The 17,868-nt window shown below is 46.1% G+C and overlaps 1 protein-coding gene across 1 annotated transcript in view; it reads left to right on the top strand.

The window, feature by feature from the left end:
• The first annotated feature begins 1,177 nt into the window (after positions 1 to 1,177).
• Positions 1,178 to 17,868, top strand: part of LOC139387250 (solute carrier family 1 member 7a) — an 80,440-nt gene continuing 63,749 nt past the window's right edge. Inside the window, exons 1-2 of the mRNA XM_071133360.1 lie at positions 1,178 to 1,669; positions 16,518 to 16,597. Coding sequence (XP_070989461.1) covers positions 1,529 to 1,669; positions 16,518 to 16,597 — 221 coding nt within the window. The 5' untranslated portion in view covers positions 1,178 to 1,528. The remainder of the gene's footprint in view (positions 1,670 to 16,517; positions 16,598 to 17,868) is intronic.

Here is a 17,868-nt window from a genome sequence, read left to right as displayed (position 1 = left end):
TTAATTCTCCTAACCTGCTATGTTAATTCTCCTAACCTGGTACGTTATTTCTCCTAACCTGCTGCGTACGTTCTCCTACACCTGCTACGTTAATTCTCCTAACCTGCTATGTTAATTCTCCTAACCTGCTACGTTAATTCTCCTAACCTGCTATGTTAATTCTCCTAACCTGCTACGTTAATTCTCCTAACCTGCTATGTTAATTCTCCTAACCTGCTACGTTAATTCTCCTAACCTGCTATGTTAATTCTCCTAACCTGGTACGTTATTTCTCCTAACCTGCTGCGTACGTTCTCCTAACCTGCTACGTTAATTCTCCTAACCTGCTGCGTACGTTCTCCTACACCTGCTACTAAAAGTCAATTTGGACACAAGCTGTATCCTCTTAGACAACACCTCATTGGAATAATTGTCCATTTTAACATGCACATTTATAGTAAGTTAATTTAGCAGTAGCTCTTATCACACCATAGTGCCATCAGACTTCTGATCCCCCTCCTCCTCTTCCTCCTCCTCCTACTCCTCCCCCTCCCCCTCCCCCTCCCCTCCTCCTCTTCTCCCTCTTTCACTTCCCCCTCTTCTTTTTCCTTCTCCTCCTCTTCCACCTCCTCCTCTTCCACCTCCTCTTCTCCTCCCCCCCTCCTCCTCTTCTCCTGCTTCCACTTTCCCCTCTTACACTTCCTCCTCCTCCTCTTCCCTCCTCCTCTTCCCCCTCCTTTCCTCTTCCTCCTCCTCTCCACTTCCCCCTCCTCCTCTTCCTCCCCCTCTCCTCTTCCCCCTCCTTCCCTCGCCCTCCTCTCCTCTTTTCCTTCTTCCCCTACCCAGGCCAGTTGTTTTACACTCGTTGTTGTTGGAACAATCCTCTGTCCAATTGTTGGTAGGTCTTTAATCCATCCTGCTGATATCCCAATAATGCAGCACAGCGAAGTGTGTGTTTGCATGTGTGTATGCGTGTGTGTGTGTGTGTGTGCATAGCTCGTCATGGCCGCTCCTAATAGGATCTAATGTATTAACCCTGAGGACAGTACTGCCAGCTGTCACCAGAGCCCCCTACTGGCTAGAGAAAGAGAGAGAGAGAGAGAAAGAGAGAGAGGGAGAAAGAGAGAGAGAGAGAAATACCGTGTGTGTGCCTGGAAAGTGTGATGCTCTTAGTCCTGTGTGGAATGATAGAGAGAGCTTCATCGCAGAAACCCCCTAAAGTGCTTTATCCGAGGAGGACAACTACTGCCTTCTTCCCTTTGTTTTGGCCAACCTCTACTTCCTCCACCTACTCCCTTTTCTCTCAATCCATCTCCTCCCCAATTCAGTCTTTTTTCTCACTTTCATTCTTCAGTCCCTCCCTTCTCTCCAAGGCTCTCTGTTTCCATATCTCCTCCCCCGTCTTCTATCTTTCCGTCTCCTGCCGTCCGGTCTGTCGCGTGCCCCATATAGACCTTGCTCTTTATGGCTGAGTGAAGTGACCAGCCAGGGACTCTGGTGGAGTGAGTGACCAGCCAGGGACTGTGGAGGACTTTACGTGGGAGTAAGGATGGCGGTGAACTTTTCGGAGGTTTGGGGTCGGGTAAAGAATGTGTGTGCGCAGAACGGGCTCCTCATCCTGTCTGTGTTGGCCGTTGTCATTGGCTGTATGATGGGGTTCCACCTGCGGGGAAAGCAGCTCTCAGACCAGGTCAGTGTCAAAACTAACACCTGCAGGGTGTCCTGTTTCTTCAACCAACCAAAACCCTCCCTTCAATAGTTATCCCTACCTTCCCTAAAGGACCTGTTCCTTCGCCCCCTGTCCCAAAAGGACCTGTTCCCTCCCCCAACCAAAACCCCCCTTCAATAGTTATCCCCACCGTCCCTAAAGGACCTGTTCCTTCGCCCCCTGTCCCTAAAGGACCTGTTCCTTCGCCCCCTGTCCCTAAAGGACCTGTTCCCTCGCCCCACCGTCCCAAAAGGACCTGTTCCCTCCCCCAACCAAAACCCTCCCTTCAATAGTTATCCCTACCTTCCCTAAAGGACCTGTTCCTTCGCCCCCTGTCCCTAAAGGACCTGTTCCTTCGCCCCCTGTCCCTAAAGGACCTGTTCCCTCGCCCCACCGTCCCTAAAGGACCTGTTCCTTCGCCCCCTGTCCCTAAAGGACCTGTTCCTTCGCCCCACCAAACCCCCCCCTTCAATAGTTATCCCCACCGTCCCTAAAGGACCCTGTTCCCTCGCCCCACCCTCCCTAAAGGACCCTGTTCCCTCGCCCCACCGTCCCTAAAGGACCTGTTCCCTCGCCCCACCCTCCCTAAAGGACCCTGTTCCTTCGCCCCACCGTCCCTATAGGACCCTGTTCCTTCGCCCCACCCTCCCTAAAGGACCCTGTTCCCTCGCCCCACCCTCCCTAAAGGACCCTGTTCCCTCACCCCACCCTCCCTAAAGGACCCTGTTCCTTCGCCCCACCCTCCCTAAAGGACCCTGTTCCCTCGCCCCACCCTCCCTAAAGGACCCTGTTCCCTCGCCCCACCATCCCTAAAGGACCCTGTTCCCTCACACCTACAGTTAGAAGTACTCTGTTCCAGAAACACCTGGGTCTCCTGTTCCCATACCCTCTCAACCCCCCACCCCTCCACTATCCCTAAAACCCTCTGTCTGTCCAACCCCCCACCCCTCCACTATCCCGAAAGCCCTCTGTTGGTCCTCCCTGTCCACTGGTCCCTCTGTCCCTTGTTGGTCCTCCCTGTCCACTGGTCCCTCTGTCCCCTGCTGGTCCTCTCTGTCCACTGGTCCCTCTGCCCCCTGTTGGTCCTCCCTGTCCACTGGTCCCTCTGTCCCCTGCTGGTCCTCCCTGTCCACTGGTCCCTCTGTCCCCCGTTGGTCCTCCCTGTCCACTGGTCCCTCTGTCCTCTGTTAGTCCTCCCTGTCCACTGGTCCCTCTGTCCTCTGTTGGTCCTCCCTGTCCACAGGTCCCTCTGTCCCCTGTTGGTCCTCCCTGTCCACTGGTCCCTCTGTCCCCTGTTGGTCCTCCCTGTCCACTGGTCCCTCTGTCCCCTGTTGGTCCTCCCTGTCCACAGGTCCCTCTGTCCTCTGTTAGTCCTCCCTGTCCACTGGTCCCTCTGTCCCCTGTTGGTCCTCCCTGTCCACTGGTCCCTCTGTCCTCTGTTGGTCCTCCCTGTCCACTGGTCCCTCTGTCCTCTGTTGGTCCTCCCTGTCCACAGGTCCCTCTGTCCCCCTAGCCCTGAAAAACACCCCTCAGTGTCCTCCAAAAAAATACCCCAAAACACACCACATACCTATAACCCACATTGTTGTCCTAGCAAGGGACAATACCAACCTTATTTCACCTGTGTGATTGAAGGGTGGGCAAAATTGTTTGAATGACGCCTTTGAACGTCTTTTGAACGTTTTGTGTTGCAGCTAGGCCTGTGAGTGTTACAGTACGTATTTTGAACGTCTTTTGAACGTCTTGTGTTGCAGCTAGGTCTGTGAGTGTTACAGTACGTCTTTTGAACGTTTTGTGTTGCAGCTAGGTCTGTGAGTGTTACAGTACGTATTTTGAACGTCTTTTGAACGTCTTGTGTTGCAGCTAGGTCTGTGAGTGTTACAGTACGTATTTTGAACGTCTTTTGAACGTTTTGTGTTGCAGCTAGGTCTGTGAGTGTTACAGTACGTATTTTGAACGTCTTTTGAACGTCTTGTGTTGCAGCTAGGTCTGTGAGTGTTACAGTACGTCTTTTGAACGTCTTGTGTTGCAGCTAGGTCTGTGAGTGTTACAGTACGTCTTTTGAACGTTTTGTGTTGCAGCTAGGTCTGTGAGTGTTACAGTACGTATTTTGAACGTCTTGTGTTGCAGCTAGGTCTGTGAGTGTTACAGTACGTCTTTTGAACGTTTTGTGTTGCAGCTAGGTCTGTGAGTGTTACAGTACGTATTTTGAACGTCTTTTGAACGTCTTGTGTTGCAGCTAGGTCTGTGAGTGTTACAGTACGTCTTTTGAACGTCTTGTGTTGCAGCTAGGTCTGTGAGTGTTACAGTACGTCTTTTGAAAGTCTTGTGTTGCAGCTAGGTCTGTGAGTGTTACAGTACGTCTTTTGAACGTTTTGTGTTGCAGCTAGGTCTGTGAGTGTTACAGTACGTCTTTTGAACGTCTTGTGTTGCAGCTAGGTCTGTGAGTGTTACAGTACGTCTTTTGAACGTCTTGTGTTGCAGCTAGGTCTGTGAGTGTTACAGTGCGTCTTTTGAGCGTTTTGTGTTGCAGCTAGGTCTGTGAGTGTTACAGTACGTCTTTTGAACGTCTTGTGTTGCAGCTAGGTCTGTGAGTGTTACAGTACGTCTTTTGAACGTATTTTGAACGTCTTGTGTTGCAGCTAGGTCTGTGAGTGTTACAGTACGTCTTTTGAGCGTTTTGTGTTGCAGCTAGGTCTGTGAGTGTTACAGTACGTCTTTTGAGCGTTTTGTGTTGCAGCTAGGTCTGTGAGTGTTACAGTACGTCTTTTGAACGTATTTTGAACGTCTTGTGTTGCAGCTAGGTCTGTGAGTGTTACAGTACGTCTTTGAGAACTGAGGTGGGTAGAGAAAGAGGGGGACCTATAAGCTCTATAAGCTGTTGCTGTACAGACAAGCTCTGTAATGTTGCAGTACCAATGGCTGCTGTAGTTTAGCGGCTGGGCCTGATGCTACAGTCCTTCACGGCTCTGTCTCTAGGATGACACTGCTCAGACTGACTTACGGAACGAGACACTGTTTCTGTTTACAAAATAGTTGGGTTGCTCAGCCCCCAAAAATTATATACAAATTCTAGCACTTCCAGACACTTCAACTCATGTGGTGATTTATGCTGTTGGGTAATGCCAACGGATCCCGGATCCCGTCCCTGTGGATTTGTTTGGCTTCACTTGTCCTGCCTGTGAACAAAATAGGCGACTTCTCATCGGTCTCAGACTTCACCGCTGTCTCAGACTTCACCTCTGTCTCAGACTTCTCATCGGTCACAGACTTCACATCGGTCTCAGACTTCACCTCTGTCTCAGACTTCACCTCTGTCTCAGACTTCTCATCGGTCACAGACTTCACCTCTGTCTCAGACTTCACCTCTGTCTCAGACTTCACCTCTGTCTCAGACTTCACCTCTGTCTCAGACTTCACCTCTGTCTCAGACTTCACATCGGTCTCAGACTTCTCATCGGTCACAGACTTCACCTCTGTCTCAGACTTCTCATCGGTCTGCTAATTGATGAGATTAAGGATTGCTAGTGGCTGTTGAGGCTTTGCTGTCAGTCACATAGATGGGCTAAAATGCAGCACACTGGTGTTATTGGCTGTTTGCTTGTTTTTTTAAAGTGTATTATTATAGTGCTGGTATATACATGGGGATACAGACAGAGAGGAAGGCAGATGCAGAGTAGTGCTGGGTTCGGGTCGGTTCGGGATACCTAACCAGTACCCACGCTGTAGGTGACATGCTGCAGGCGGCAGCGTTTCCCGCTAGACATTCAATGTTTATCAGATACATAACAGAATATACTGTAATTACTGTAATTAGTTTGAGGGCATCCTGTTCAAGTTACCTTTACAAAGATAATTACTGCACACAATGTACACAATCAGCTGTGCTAATGTTACACATGTAGTGTGCGACACTCAATCAGTCCTATGTGTTATGAAAATAAACTTTGAAATTGTGTACCAGTGTGTCATCATAATAATTGCTGCAATGAAACAAGAAATTGGCTCATTATGTGTGTCATTATAATAATTGATGCAATTAAACAAGAATGTATGTGTAATTTGATACAGCGGACAGAGCACTTCCCCATTCTCATCAAGTTCCTTCAAGTTCCACATCACCAACAAACTAACATGGTCCAAGCACACCAAGACAGTCATGAAGTGGGCACGACAAAACCTATTCCCCCTCAGGAGACTGAAAAGAACTACAGAGGGTAGTGCGAACGGCCCAGTACATTACTGAGGCTAAGCTTCCTGCCATCAAGGACCTCTATACCAGGCGGTGTCAGAGGAAGCCCCTAAAAATTGTCAAAGACTCCAGCCACCCTAGTCATAGACTGTTCTCTCTGCTACCGCTCGGCAAGCGATACCAGAGCACCAAGTCTAGGTTCAAGAGGCTTCTAAACAGCTTCTACCCCCAAGCCATAAGACTCCTGAACATCTAATCAAATGGCTACTCAGACTATTTGCATTTCCCCCTCCCCTTTTTTACACTGCTGCAACTCTCTGTTGTTAACATCTATGCACAGTCACTTTAATAACTATATCTACATGTACATATTACCTCAACTAACCGGTGCCACGGACATTGACTCTGTACCGCTATCCCCCTGTATACAGTCTCTCTATTGTTATTTTTACTGCTGCTCTTTCATTACTTGTTACTTTTATTTCTTCTTCTTATCCATATTTTTGTAACTGCATTGTTGGTTAGGGGCTCGTAAGTAAGCATTTCACTGTAAGGTGAATTCCTGTTGAATTCGGCGCATGCGACTATTAGATGTAGGATCTTAATTTGAGCCAGTTTGCTACAGCAGGAAAATAATCCTACAGCAACAAGACATGCAAATTATTATGCTAATTATAATTCATGGATCTTTTTGAAAGGGTTGATACAACTTTCGTAAAGGAAAATCAAGTCAGAAATGTCAAAGTCGAAGTCACAAACTTCAGAAGCCTTGTTAAAAAGTTATCCTGCAACAGGATGATCAAATTAAGACCCTACATATGTGACGCTATACATTATATATATAAATACATGTATACATCCGAAGATGACCGGCTCTCTGCAGAGAGTAATGGATCATATTAGAAAAGCTAGGTTTCTTAGGGACAAAATACTGTGAAGTTACAAAACAACATGGATATCTATCAAAGGTTGGCTCTTCAAAGTAGTCAACCTTTGCCTTGAGTGGCAGCTTTGCACATTATTGAAATTCTCTCAACCAGCTTCACCTGGAATGCTTTTCCAACAGTGTTGAAGGAGTTCCCACATATGCTGTGCACTTGATGGCTGCTTTTCCTTCACTCTGCGGTCCCAACTCATCCCAAACCATCTCAATTGGGTTGAGGTCGGGTGATTGTGGAGGCCAAGTCATCTGATGCAGCACTCCATCACTCTCCTTCTTGGTCAAATAGCCCTAATACAGCCTGGAGTTATGTTGGTTCATTGTCTTGTTGAAAAATAAATGACAGTCCCACTAAGCACAAACCAGATGGGATGGCGTATCACTGCATAATGCTGTTGTAGCCATGCTGGTTAAGTGTGCCTTGAATTCCAAATAAATCACAGACAGTGTCACCAGCAAAGAACCCCCACACCATCACACAGTGTCTTCTGAACAGTTGAGATGTGTCTGTTACTTGAACTCTGTGAATAATGTATGTAGGCTGCAATTTCTGAGGCTGGTAACTCTAATGAACTTATCCTCTGCGGCTGAGGTAACTATGGGTTTTCCTTTCCTGTGGTGGTCCTCATGAGAGACAGTTTCATCATAGCGCTTGATGGTTTTTGCTACTGCAGTTGAAGAAACTTTCAAAGTTCTTGACATTTTCCGTATTGACTGACCTTCATGTCTTAAAGTAATGATGGACTGTCGTTTCTCTTTGTTTATTTGAGCTGTTCTTGCCATAATATGGACTTGGTATTTTACCAAATCTTCTGTGTACCACCCCTACATTGTCAGAACACAACTGACTTGCTCAAACGCATAGAGAAGGAAAGAATGTCCACAAATGAACTTTTAACAAGGCACATCTGTTAATTAAAATGCATTCCAGGTGACTACCTCATGAAGCTGGTTGAGAGAATGCCAAGCGTGTGCAAAGCTGTCATCAAGGCAAAGGGTGGCTACTTCGAAGAATCTCAAATCTAAAATATATTTTGATTTGTTCAACACTTTTTTGGTTACTACATGATTCCATATGTGTTATTTCATAGTTTGTCTTCACTATTATTCTACAATGTAGAAAATAGTAAAAAAAATAAAGAAAAAAAGAATTAGTAGGTGTTGCCAAACTTTTGACTGGTCCTGTATAACTCCTTCCTGTTGATTTCCTTTGAACATCCTGTTCCTTCAATGCACAATGTTTTAAACATTAGTCCCAAAAACATGCAGTCGTGTAAGTGGGGGAGGAGACTCTGTACATTACAGATTTCCTTTGAACATCCTGTTCCTTCAATGCACAATGTTTTAAACATTAGTCCCAGTGCAGTCGTGGAGGAGACTCTGGAGAGTACATTACAGTGGGGGAGGAGACTCTGGAGAGTACATTACAGTGGGGGAGGAGACTCTGGAGAGTACATTACAGTGGGGGAGTGGGGAGTACATTATAGTGGGGGAGGAGACTCTGGAGAGTACATTATAGTGGGGGAGGAGACTCTGGAGAGTACATTATAGTGGGGGAGGAGACTCTGGAGAGTACATTATAGTGGGGGAGGAGACTCTGGAGAGTACATTATAGTGGGGGAGGAGACTCTGGAGAGTACATTATAGTGGGGGAGGAGACTCTGGAGAGTACATTATAGTGGGGGAGGAGACTCTGGAGACTACATTATAGTGGGGGAGGAGACTCTGGAGAATACATTATAGTGGGGGAGGAGACTCTGGAGAGTACATTATAGTGGGGGAGGAGACTCTGGAGAATACATTACAGTGGTGGAGGAGACTCTGGAGAGTACATTATAGTGGGGGAGGAGACTCTGGAGAGTACATTATAGTGGGGGAGGAGACTCTGGAGAGTACATTATAGTGGGGGAGGAGACTCTGGAGAATACATTATAGTGGGGGAGGAGACTCTGGAGAGTACATTATAGTGGGGGAGGAGACTCTGGAGAGTACATTATAGTGGGGGAGGAGACTCTGGAGAGTACATTATAGTGGGGGAGGAGACTCTGGAGAATACATTATAGTGGTGGAGGAGACTCTGGAGAGTACATTACAGTGGTGGAGGAGACTCTGGAGAATACATTATAGTGGGGGAGGAGACTCTGGAGAGTACATTATAGTGGGGGAGGAGACTCTGGAGAGTACATTATAGTGGGGGAGGAGACTCTGGAGACTACATTATAGTTATAGTGGGGGAGGAGACTCTGGAGAGTACATTATAGTGGTGGAGGAGACTCTGGAGAGTACATTATAGTGGAGGAGGAGACTCTGGAGAGTACATTATAGTGGAGGAGGAGACTCTGGAGACTACATTATAGTGGGGGAGGAGACTCTGGAGAGTACATTATAGTGGGGGAGGAGACTCTGGAGAATACATTATAGTGGGGGAGGAGACTCTGGAGAGTACATTATAGTGGAGGAGGAGACTCTGGAGAGTACATTATAGTGGGGGAGGAGACTCTGGAGAGTACATTATAGTGGGGGAGGAGACTCTGGAGAGTACATTATAGTGGGGGAGGAGACTCTGGAGAGTACATTATAGTGGGGAGGAGACTCATTATAGTGGGGGAGGAGACTCTGAGAGACTACATTATAGTGGGGGAGGAGACTGGAGAGTACATTATAGTGGTGGTGGAGGAGGAGACTCTGGAGAGTACATTATAGTGGGGGAGGAGACTCTGGAGAGTACATTATAGTGGGGGAGGAGACTCTGGAGAGTACATTATAGTGGGGGAGGAGACTCTGGAGAGTACATTATAGTGGGGGAGGAGACTCTGGAGAGTACATTATAGTGGGGGAGGAGACTGGAGAGTACATTATAGTGGGGGAGGAGACTCTGGAGAGTACAGAGTACATATAGTGGGGGAGGAGACTCTGGAGACTACATTATAGTGGGGGAGGAGACATCAACATGGTGTAAGAGGGCTCTCTGGTGCTTTGGGAAGGTTTGTGTTTTTCTGTAGTTCCTCAATAGCTACTCTTCTGTCTTTTAATTTTTGTTAAAAACATACCTTTTCAAATGTGCTGTTTTTCTGCTTGACCTGGTGGAGATAGATCTGCAGTACCACAAGCCTCCTCTAGATGGCCTCTCAGAAATATGCAGTCCTTTCTTAGTTTCCATGGCTGACCAAGTTGGATGTGGTTGGTTGTTGTTACTGTGCCATGCACTTCCTTCCTACTTTCTGTTATGGCTGTGGTCTCCTTGACAAAGGCCCCTAGGTCAGTTCTACAGTTCTACAGTTCTACAGTTCTATAGTTCTACAATTCTACAGTTCTACAGTTCTACAGTTTTACAGTTCTATAGTTCTACAGTTCTACAGTTCTACAGTTCTACATCTCTACAGTTCTACAGTTCTACAGTTCCAAATCCTCTTCAAACACAGACAATCTCAGTCGTAGTAGGGAATCCAGTAGCATTATTTGACATTGATTAGGCTTTACTATGGAGGAAAAAGCAAAGCAAATGTTTGAGTGGTAAGCAAGATCATAGTGTTATTTCAGCCAATGCATGGCTCTCTCTCTCTCTTTTCCTACCTCTTGTGAGGTATAGTGGTTAAAAAATGGCTGATTAGGACATGGGATGGTCATGAGGGCAGGAGGGTTAGCCAGAATTGTATAGCAAATAGGAGTTGAGGAGTGACTCCTTTCAAGAGTGGATAGGTACACAGTGCACTGCCTACACCCCCCCCCCCCCTCCCACCCCCACTCTTCCACCACCACTCTTCGTATCCCGCTCCTACACCCCCCCTCTCCCACCCCCACTCTTCCACCACCACTCTTCGTATCCCGCTCTTCGTATCCCCCTCTCCCACCCCCACTGTCATGTCCGTTGCATAGGAGTGACCCGACCTGACGTAAGACAATGTACAGTACAACACATGTCGAGGGGGGAAAAGTTTAATGTTTGTTTGCTCCGTATTTCTGGTATTTGTTTCTCACACAGAGCGATAGCAATGGTTTCTATGCACCGTAACAAGGGTAGTTATTCCCCAGCTTGACGCTTATTGCAGCTCTTTCTTTTGCTTACCGATGTTACCCACTGTGTGATTCAAACTCAGAATGCTCTGGTCTAGTCTATGGCAGCAGGATAATCTAATATAATCTGTGGATTCCTTTATTGGCCAGATTAACCCGATTAATTTGCTTCATTTGAGAGACTGGAAAGACATGTCATGCCTTTAACAGCAACGGGCTCAAACTGAACTCTAGCACCCTATCCACTATAGAGTGCACTTTTTTTTTGACCAGGGCCGATAGGGCTCTAGTCAAAAGTAGTGCACTATATAGGAAATAGGGTGCCATTTGGTACTCATTCCTGATCTCCCCAAATCTAGATATCCACTTAAAATACTTTAAAAGCCTCTGAGCTACTCTAAGTACTTCTCCGCCCTTTGACTCCCCTAACAGATGCATGAGGTCATTTCTATGTTAAAGGACCCATGAGAACCAGCATGTAGAGTGAACGACATTCATATCATTGCATTTCTGTACAGTGTAGATTAGGGAGCCATGATGAAATTCCGTTGATGAAAAAACCCTAACCCCGTACGACGCTGGCGCCAATTGTGCGTCGCCCGATGGGACTCCCAATCATGGCCGGATGTGATACAGCCTGGATTCGAACCAGGTACTATAGTGACGCCTCTGGGCTGAGATCCAGTGCTTTAGACCGCTGCACCACTCGGGAGCCCCTTACTGTGTTTCAATAACCAAAATAGATTTTTGACACCCAATTCTTTTCGCAGACATCTTTGAATCTTAACTAGGAGCAGATATTTAACAGAGTTTAGGGAAATTCTGCTTGTGAATAGAGTTGAATGGTTTGTTAAACTTTGAAATCAACGTTTTTTTGTTTGGCATCCATTATTGTGGAATTGCCCTTGACAACAGGAACCATCAAGTGTTACAGTGCCTTGCGAAAGTATTCGGCCCCCTTGAACTTTGCGACCTTTTGCCACATTTCAGGCTTCAAACATAAAGATATAAAACTGTATTTTTTTGTGAAGAATCAACAACAAGTGGGACACAATCATGAAGTGGAACGACATTTATTGGATATTTCAAACTTTTTTAACAAATCAAAAACTGAAAAATTGGGCATGCAAAATTATTCAGCCCCTTTACTTTCAGTGCAGCAAACTCTCTCCAGAAGTTCAGTGAGGATCTCTGAATGATCCATTGTTGACCTAAATGACTAATGATGATAAATACAATCCACCTGTGTGTAATCAAGTCTCCGTATAAATGCACCAGCACTGTGATAGTCTCAGAGGTCCGTTAAAAGCGCAGAGAGCATCATGAAGAACAAGGAACACACCAGGCAGGTCCGAGATACTGTTGTGAAGAAGTTTAAAGCCGGATTTGGATACAAAAAGATTTCCCAAGCTTTAAACATCCCAATGAGCACTGTGCAAGCGATAATATTGAAATGGAAGGAGTATCAGACCACTGCAAATCTACCAAGACCTGGCCGTCCCTCTAAACTTTCAGCTCATACAAGGGGAAGACTGATCAGAGATGCAGCCAAGAGGCCCATGATCACTCTGGATGAACTGCAGAGATCTACAGCTGAGGTGGGAGACTCTGTCCATAGGCACAAATCTGGCCTTTATGGAAGAGTGGCAAGAAGAAAGCCATTTCTTAAAGATATCCATAAAAAGTGTCGTTTAAAGTTTGCCACAAGCCACCTGGGAGACACACCAAACATGTGGAAGAAGGTGCTCTGGTCAGATGAAACCAAAATTGAACTTTTTGGCAACAATGCAAAACGTTATGTTTGGCGTAAAAGCAACACAGCCCATCACCCTGAACACACCATCCCCACTGTCAAACATGGTGGTGGCAGCATCATGGTTTGGGCCTGCTTTTCTTCAGCAGGGACAGGGAAGATGGTTAAAATTGATGGGAAGATGGATGGAGCCAAATACAGGACCATTCTGGAAGAAAACCTGATGGAGTCTGCAAAAGACCTGAGACTGGGATGGAGATTTGTCTTCCAACAAGACAATGATCCAAAACATAAAGCAAAATCTACAATGGAATGGTTCAAAAATAAACATATCCAGGTGTTAGAATGGCCAAGTCAAAGTCCAGACCTGAATCCAATCGAGAATCTGTGGAAAGAACTGAAAACTGCTGTTCACAAATGCTCTCCATCCAACCTCACTGAGCTCGAGCTGTTTTGCAAGGAGGAATGGGAAAAAATTTCAGTCTCTCGATGTGCAAAACTGATAGAGACATACCCCAAGCGACTTACAGCTGTAATCGCAGCAAAAGGTGGCGCTACAAAGTATTAACTTAAGGGGGCTGAATAATTTTGCACGCCCAATTTTCAGTTTTTGATTTGTTAAAAAAGTTAGAAATATCCAATAAATGTCGTTCCACTTCATGATTGTGTCCCACTTGTTGTTGATTCTTCACAAAAAAATACAGTTTTATATCTTTATGTTTGAAGCCTGAAATGTGGCAAAAGGTCGCAAAGTTCAAGGGGGCTGAATACTTTCGCAAGGCACTGTAGTAATCAAGAATAATCAAGAATCAACGTCCCAGAATGTCACTGAATTTTTCATTCATTAACATTTGTATTAAGGAGCTATAACTGTGTGTGTTTGCAACATGCCAGCCTGTTTGTCCTGTGGCGGCAGATGCCAGGGCCCGATGCCAGCTGTTTGTGTGCGTGTGTGTGTTTTTCACTCAAGTCCAATAGACATACACACACACACACACACACACACACACACACACACACACACACACACACACACACACACACACACACACACACACACACACACACACACACTAATCAGCCTGACATTTGACTGCAGTGATCCTGATCTAAAAAAGGCAAACTAAGCTCTCCCTCTCCTCCTGCCTTTCTCCCCCTCCCTCTCTTTCTGACCCCCCCTTCCTAATACTAAACCGTAGCTAAAGCTCTTCAGCAGTTTTATTGTTTTATTGTGTTCAAATTTATATTCTCTCTCTCTCCCCTCCCCTCTCTCTTGCTCTCTCCCTCTCGCTCTCCATCTCTCTCTCTCTCTCTCTCTCTCTCTCTCCTATTCCCCCCTCTCTCTCTCTCTCTCCCTCTCTCTCTCTCTCTAGCTCTACCTCCCCATCTCCCTCGCTCTCTCTCTCCTCCCAGTCCCTCTCTCTCTCGCTCCCCCCTCTCCTTTGCTCTCTCCCTCTCGCTCTCCATCTCTCTCTCTCTCTCTCTCTCCTATTCCCCCCTCTCTCTCTCTCTCTCTCTCTCTCTCTCTCTCTCTCTAGCTCTACCTCCCCATCCCTCTCTCTCTCTCCCTCCCCACTCTCCCTTGAGCTGTCCCTCTCTCTCTCTCTCTCTCTCTCTCTCTCTCTCTCTCTCTCTCTCTCTCTCTCTCTCTCTCTCTCTCTCTCTCTCTCTCTCTTCCTCCCTCCCTCTTCCCCCCACCCTCTTCCTCCCTCCCTTTCTCTATCTCTCTCTTCTATCCTTCTCCCTCTGCTCTCCCTCTTCCTAACTATACCTCTATCTCTCTATCCTCCTCAAATATACATGTAGGTGATACATTTTACCAACACAAAAACACAAGACTGCCTGTATTGGCCTGTGAGTTGCAAATGGAGAACTATAGAAGTACAGATCAACATTAAAAGTAAAGAGATTAAGAATTGTTATTTTGTAACAGTCAGACACATGGCGTAACATGTTTAATCCCCAGTGGGTCATCCTTCTGTTAAGAGACCTCTTCTCTCCTCAGGCAGACATTTTGCTCTTAACAGACCTCTCTTCTTCTCCACCAAGCTTTTCTCACAGGAGTGCTGTTTTATTTTCTTCGGGTTACTCAACTATACTTGCATGGCAAGGGTATAATTATTGTACCAATGTACACAAATGAAGATCTATAGAGAACCTATGAAGATCTATAGAGAACCTATGAAGATCTATAGAGAACCTATGAAGAGCTATAGAGAACCTATGAAGAGCTATAGAGAACCTATGAAGAGCTATAGAGAACCTATGAAGAGCTATAGAGAACCTATGAAGAACTATAGAGAACCTATGAAGATATATAGAGAACCTATGAAGAGCTATAGGGAAACAACCCTCTGGACACACGGCCCGTCGCAAATGGCACCCTATTCCCTACATAGTGGACTACTTTTGCCCAGACCCATAGGATAGTGGTCAAAAGTAGTGCACATACTGTAAATAGGAAATAGTGTGTCATTTGGGATGCAAATTATACAATCTGTATTGTATAATCTCAGACACAATCTGGTTACAATTCATGTCAGTTTCTTTTCACCAAGGGCATATTCCGTTGCTCATGTTGATACATCGAGAAGCTGAAACCTATATGACAACATGTATCATGCATTGTATCAAGAACGTTAGACTTGGCACCATTAATACATGTACTGCAGTCGCGTATTACTGCAATGGACATCAACCTGAAGGCTATAGCTGCAGCAGTAGTTGTAACGTATAGTATGTGATTACAAACCACAATCTGTTCATCAGGAATGGTGCCATACAGGCTCTTTTGCAATGGCAATTACCCGGTACTCTTGTATTACCACTTGGTAAATAACACGTCTAGTGGTCGTGACCTGTGTAGTGGATGTAGGTAATTGACCCCAACCAATATATTTACTGAAACCCTCTTGAGAACAATTTTTAGGGCCTTCCTCTGACACCGCCTGGTGTAGGGTCCTGGATGGCAGGCAGTTTAGCCCCGGCGATATACTGGGCCGTACGCACTACCCTTTGTAGTGCCTTGCGGTTGGAGGCCGAGCAGTTGCCGTACCAGGAAGTGATGCAACTGGTCAGGATGCTCTCGATGGTGCAGCTGTAGATCCTTTTGAGGATCTGAGGATCCATGCCAAATCTTTTCAGTCTCCTGAGGGGGAATTGGTTTTGTCGTGCCCTCTTCACGAATGTTTTGGTGTGTTTGGACCATTCTAGTTTGTTGATGATGTGGACACCAAGGAACTTGAAGCTCTCAACCTGTTCCACTACAGCCCTGTCGATGAGAATGGGGGTGTGCTCGGTCCTCCTTTTCCTGTAGTCCACAATCATCTCTGTAGTCTTGGTTACATTGAGGGAGAGGTTGTTATTCTGGCACCACCCAGCCAGGTCTCTGACCTCCTACCTATAGGCTGTCTTGTCATTGTCAGTGATCAGGCCTACCACTGTTGTGTCGTCTGCAAACTTAATGATGGTGTTGGAGTCATGCCGGGCCACACAGTCGTGGGTGAACAGGGAGTACAAGAGGGGACTGAGCACGCACCCCTGAGGGGCTCCATTGTTGAGGATCAGCTTGGCAGATGTGTTGCTACCTACCCTCACCACCTGGGGCGGCCCGTCAGAAAGTCCAGGATCCAGATGCAGATGGAGGTGTTTAGTTCCAGGGTCCTTAGCTTAGTGATGAGCTTTGAGGGCACTATGGTGTTGAAATATTCACATTAGTAGCGAAATAGTTGACGTCAACCAATCAACCTTCACTTGACATATGAGAAAGCAACATTTATACACGTTCATTGTTTTAGGTAATAATATGTTTTTGGGATGCTCCAGATGTTTCTCAGGTAAATGGATACCCAACCTACTGTATACTTACTGTACCTATCTACCCTAACTAACGTCCTGCTCTGCTCTGTGTGTCCTCTCTGTGTTTCCGTAGGAGGTGAAATATTTCCAGTTTCCTGGAGAGCTCCTGATGAGGATGTTAAAGATGCTCATTCTTCCCCTTGTCGTCTCCAGGTAGGAACAGAAGGCATGCTGGGCAGTTCACACAGGACCCCCCCCCCCCCCCCCCCCCCACAACCACAACACACGCATGTACGCACGGACACAGACATACGCAATTCTGTCCACTTGTACAGTACAAAAGCTCCTCCTTGGCATAGTGTCCTTACTCAAGCAGAGAGTCCTCTGGAAAGCTGTGATGCTTATTATACTGGTTCTCCCCTTCAAACACAGTGTACTGTGATGTGGGGGTTATGTGTGGAGAGTAGTATTCGTGGAAATGGAAAAGTATTTATTTCTGTAGTGCTGAGGAAAATATCATAATATAATATTCTGGTGTGTGTGTGTGTGTGTGTGTGTGTGTGTGTGTGTGTGTGTGTGTGTGTGTGTGTTTGTGTGTGTGTGTGTGTGTGTGTGTGTGTGTGTGTGTGTGAGTGCGTGTGTGTGTGTGTGTGTGTGTGTGTGTGTGTGTGTGTTTTCATCTACCTTCGTGTTCTCTCCCTCAGACTTGGCAACTAGCTGCAGTATGTCCTAAAAACGTCTTATTTTGTATTTAGAAGTTTCCACTTTCAGGTCATGCGGTTGTGCTGCTGTTGACGAACTGTGAGTGTCCACGGTTCGTACGTCATATATGGCTGTGGAGAAATATGTGTGAAGTGAACGTTGCTCTATACTTTGTGAATTTATAATGCATTCAGTCCAGTGGGAATCATCCATGGCTGTTGTCCCATATAGTACTGTGGCAGCCCTGTGTAGTCATAGGAACCTTTGTGGTGTGCCTGCAATGTACAGTATTCTAGAACACAAACACACATAATGTGGTGTGCCTGCAATGTACAGAATTCTAGAACACAAACACACATAATGTGGTGTGCCTGCAATGTACAGTATTCTAGAACACAAACACACATAATGTGGTGTGCCTGCAATGTACAGTATTCTAGAACACAAACACACATAATGTGGTGTGCCTGCAATGTACAGTATTCTAGAACACAAACACACATAGTGTGGTGTTCCTGCCACTGGGACGAAACATTATTATTAAACAGGATTTAAACACAACCAACCATGTCACAGGTTGAGGACCCTGTAGATCAAATGAGTTGCTGTGGTGAAGCACAACATGTCGTAGCCTAAGGCTGTCCTCACTACCCTGGTCTCTTGGTGCTGCTGTATTGCCTAACGGTTATTAAACCTAACGGTTATTAAACCTAATGGTTATTAAACCTCTCCTCGGAGACCCTCAGACGTTTCACAATAGCCCTGAACTAGCTCACCTGATT

Source organism: Oncorhynchus clarkii, chromosome 28 (genome assembly GCF_045791955.1).
Source record: "Oncorhynchus clarkii lewisi isolate Uvic-CL-2024 chromosome 28, UVic_Ocla_1.0, whole genome shotgun sequence".
Classification (NCBI taxonomy): Eukaryota; Metazoa; Chordata; class Actinopteri; order Salmoniformes; family Salmonidae; genus Oncorhynchus; species Oncorhynchus clarkii.
Note: the sequence above shows the minus strand (reverse complement) of the source record. Positions and strands in the feature narration are given on the sequence as shown.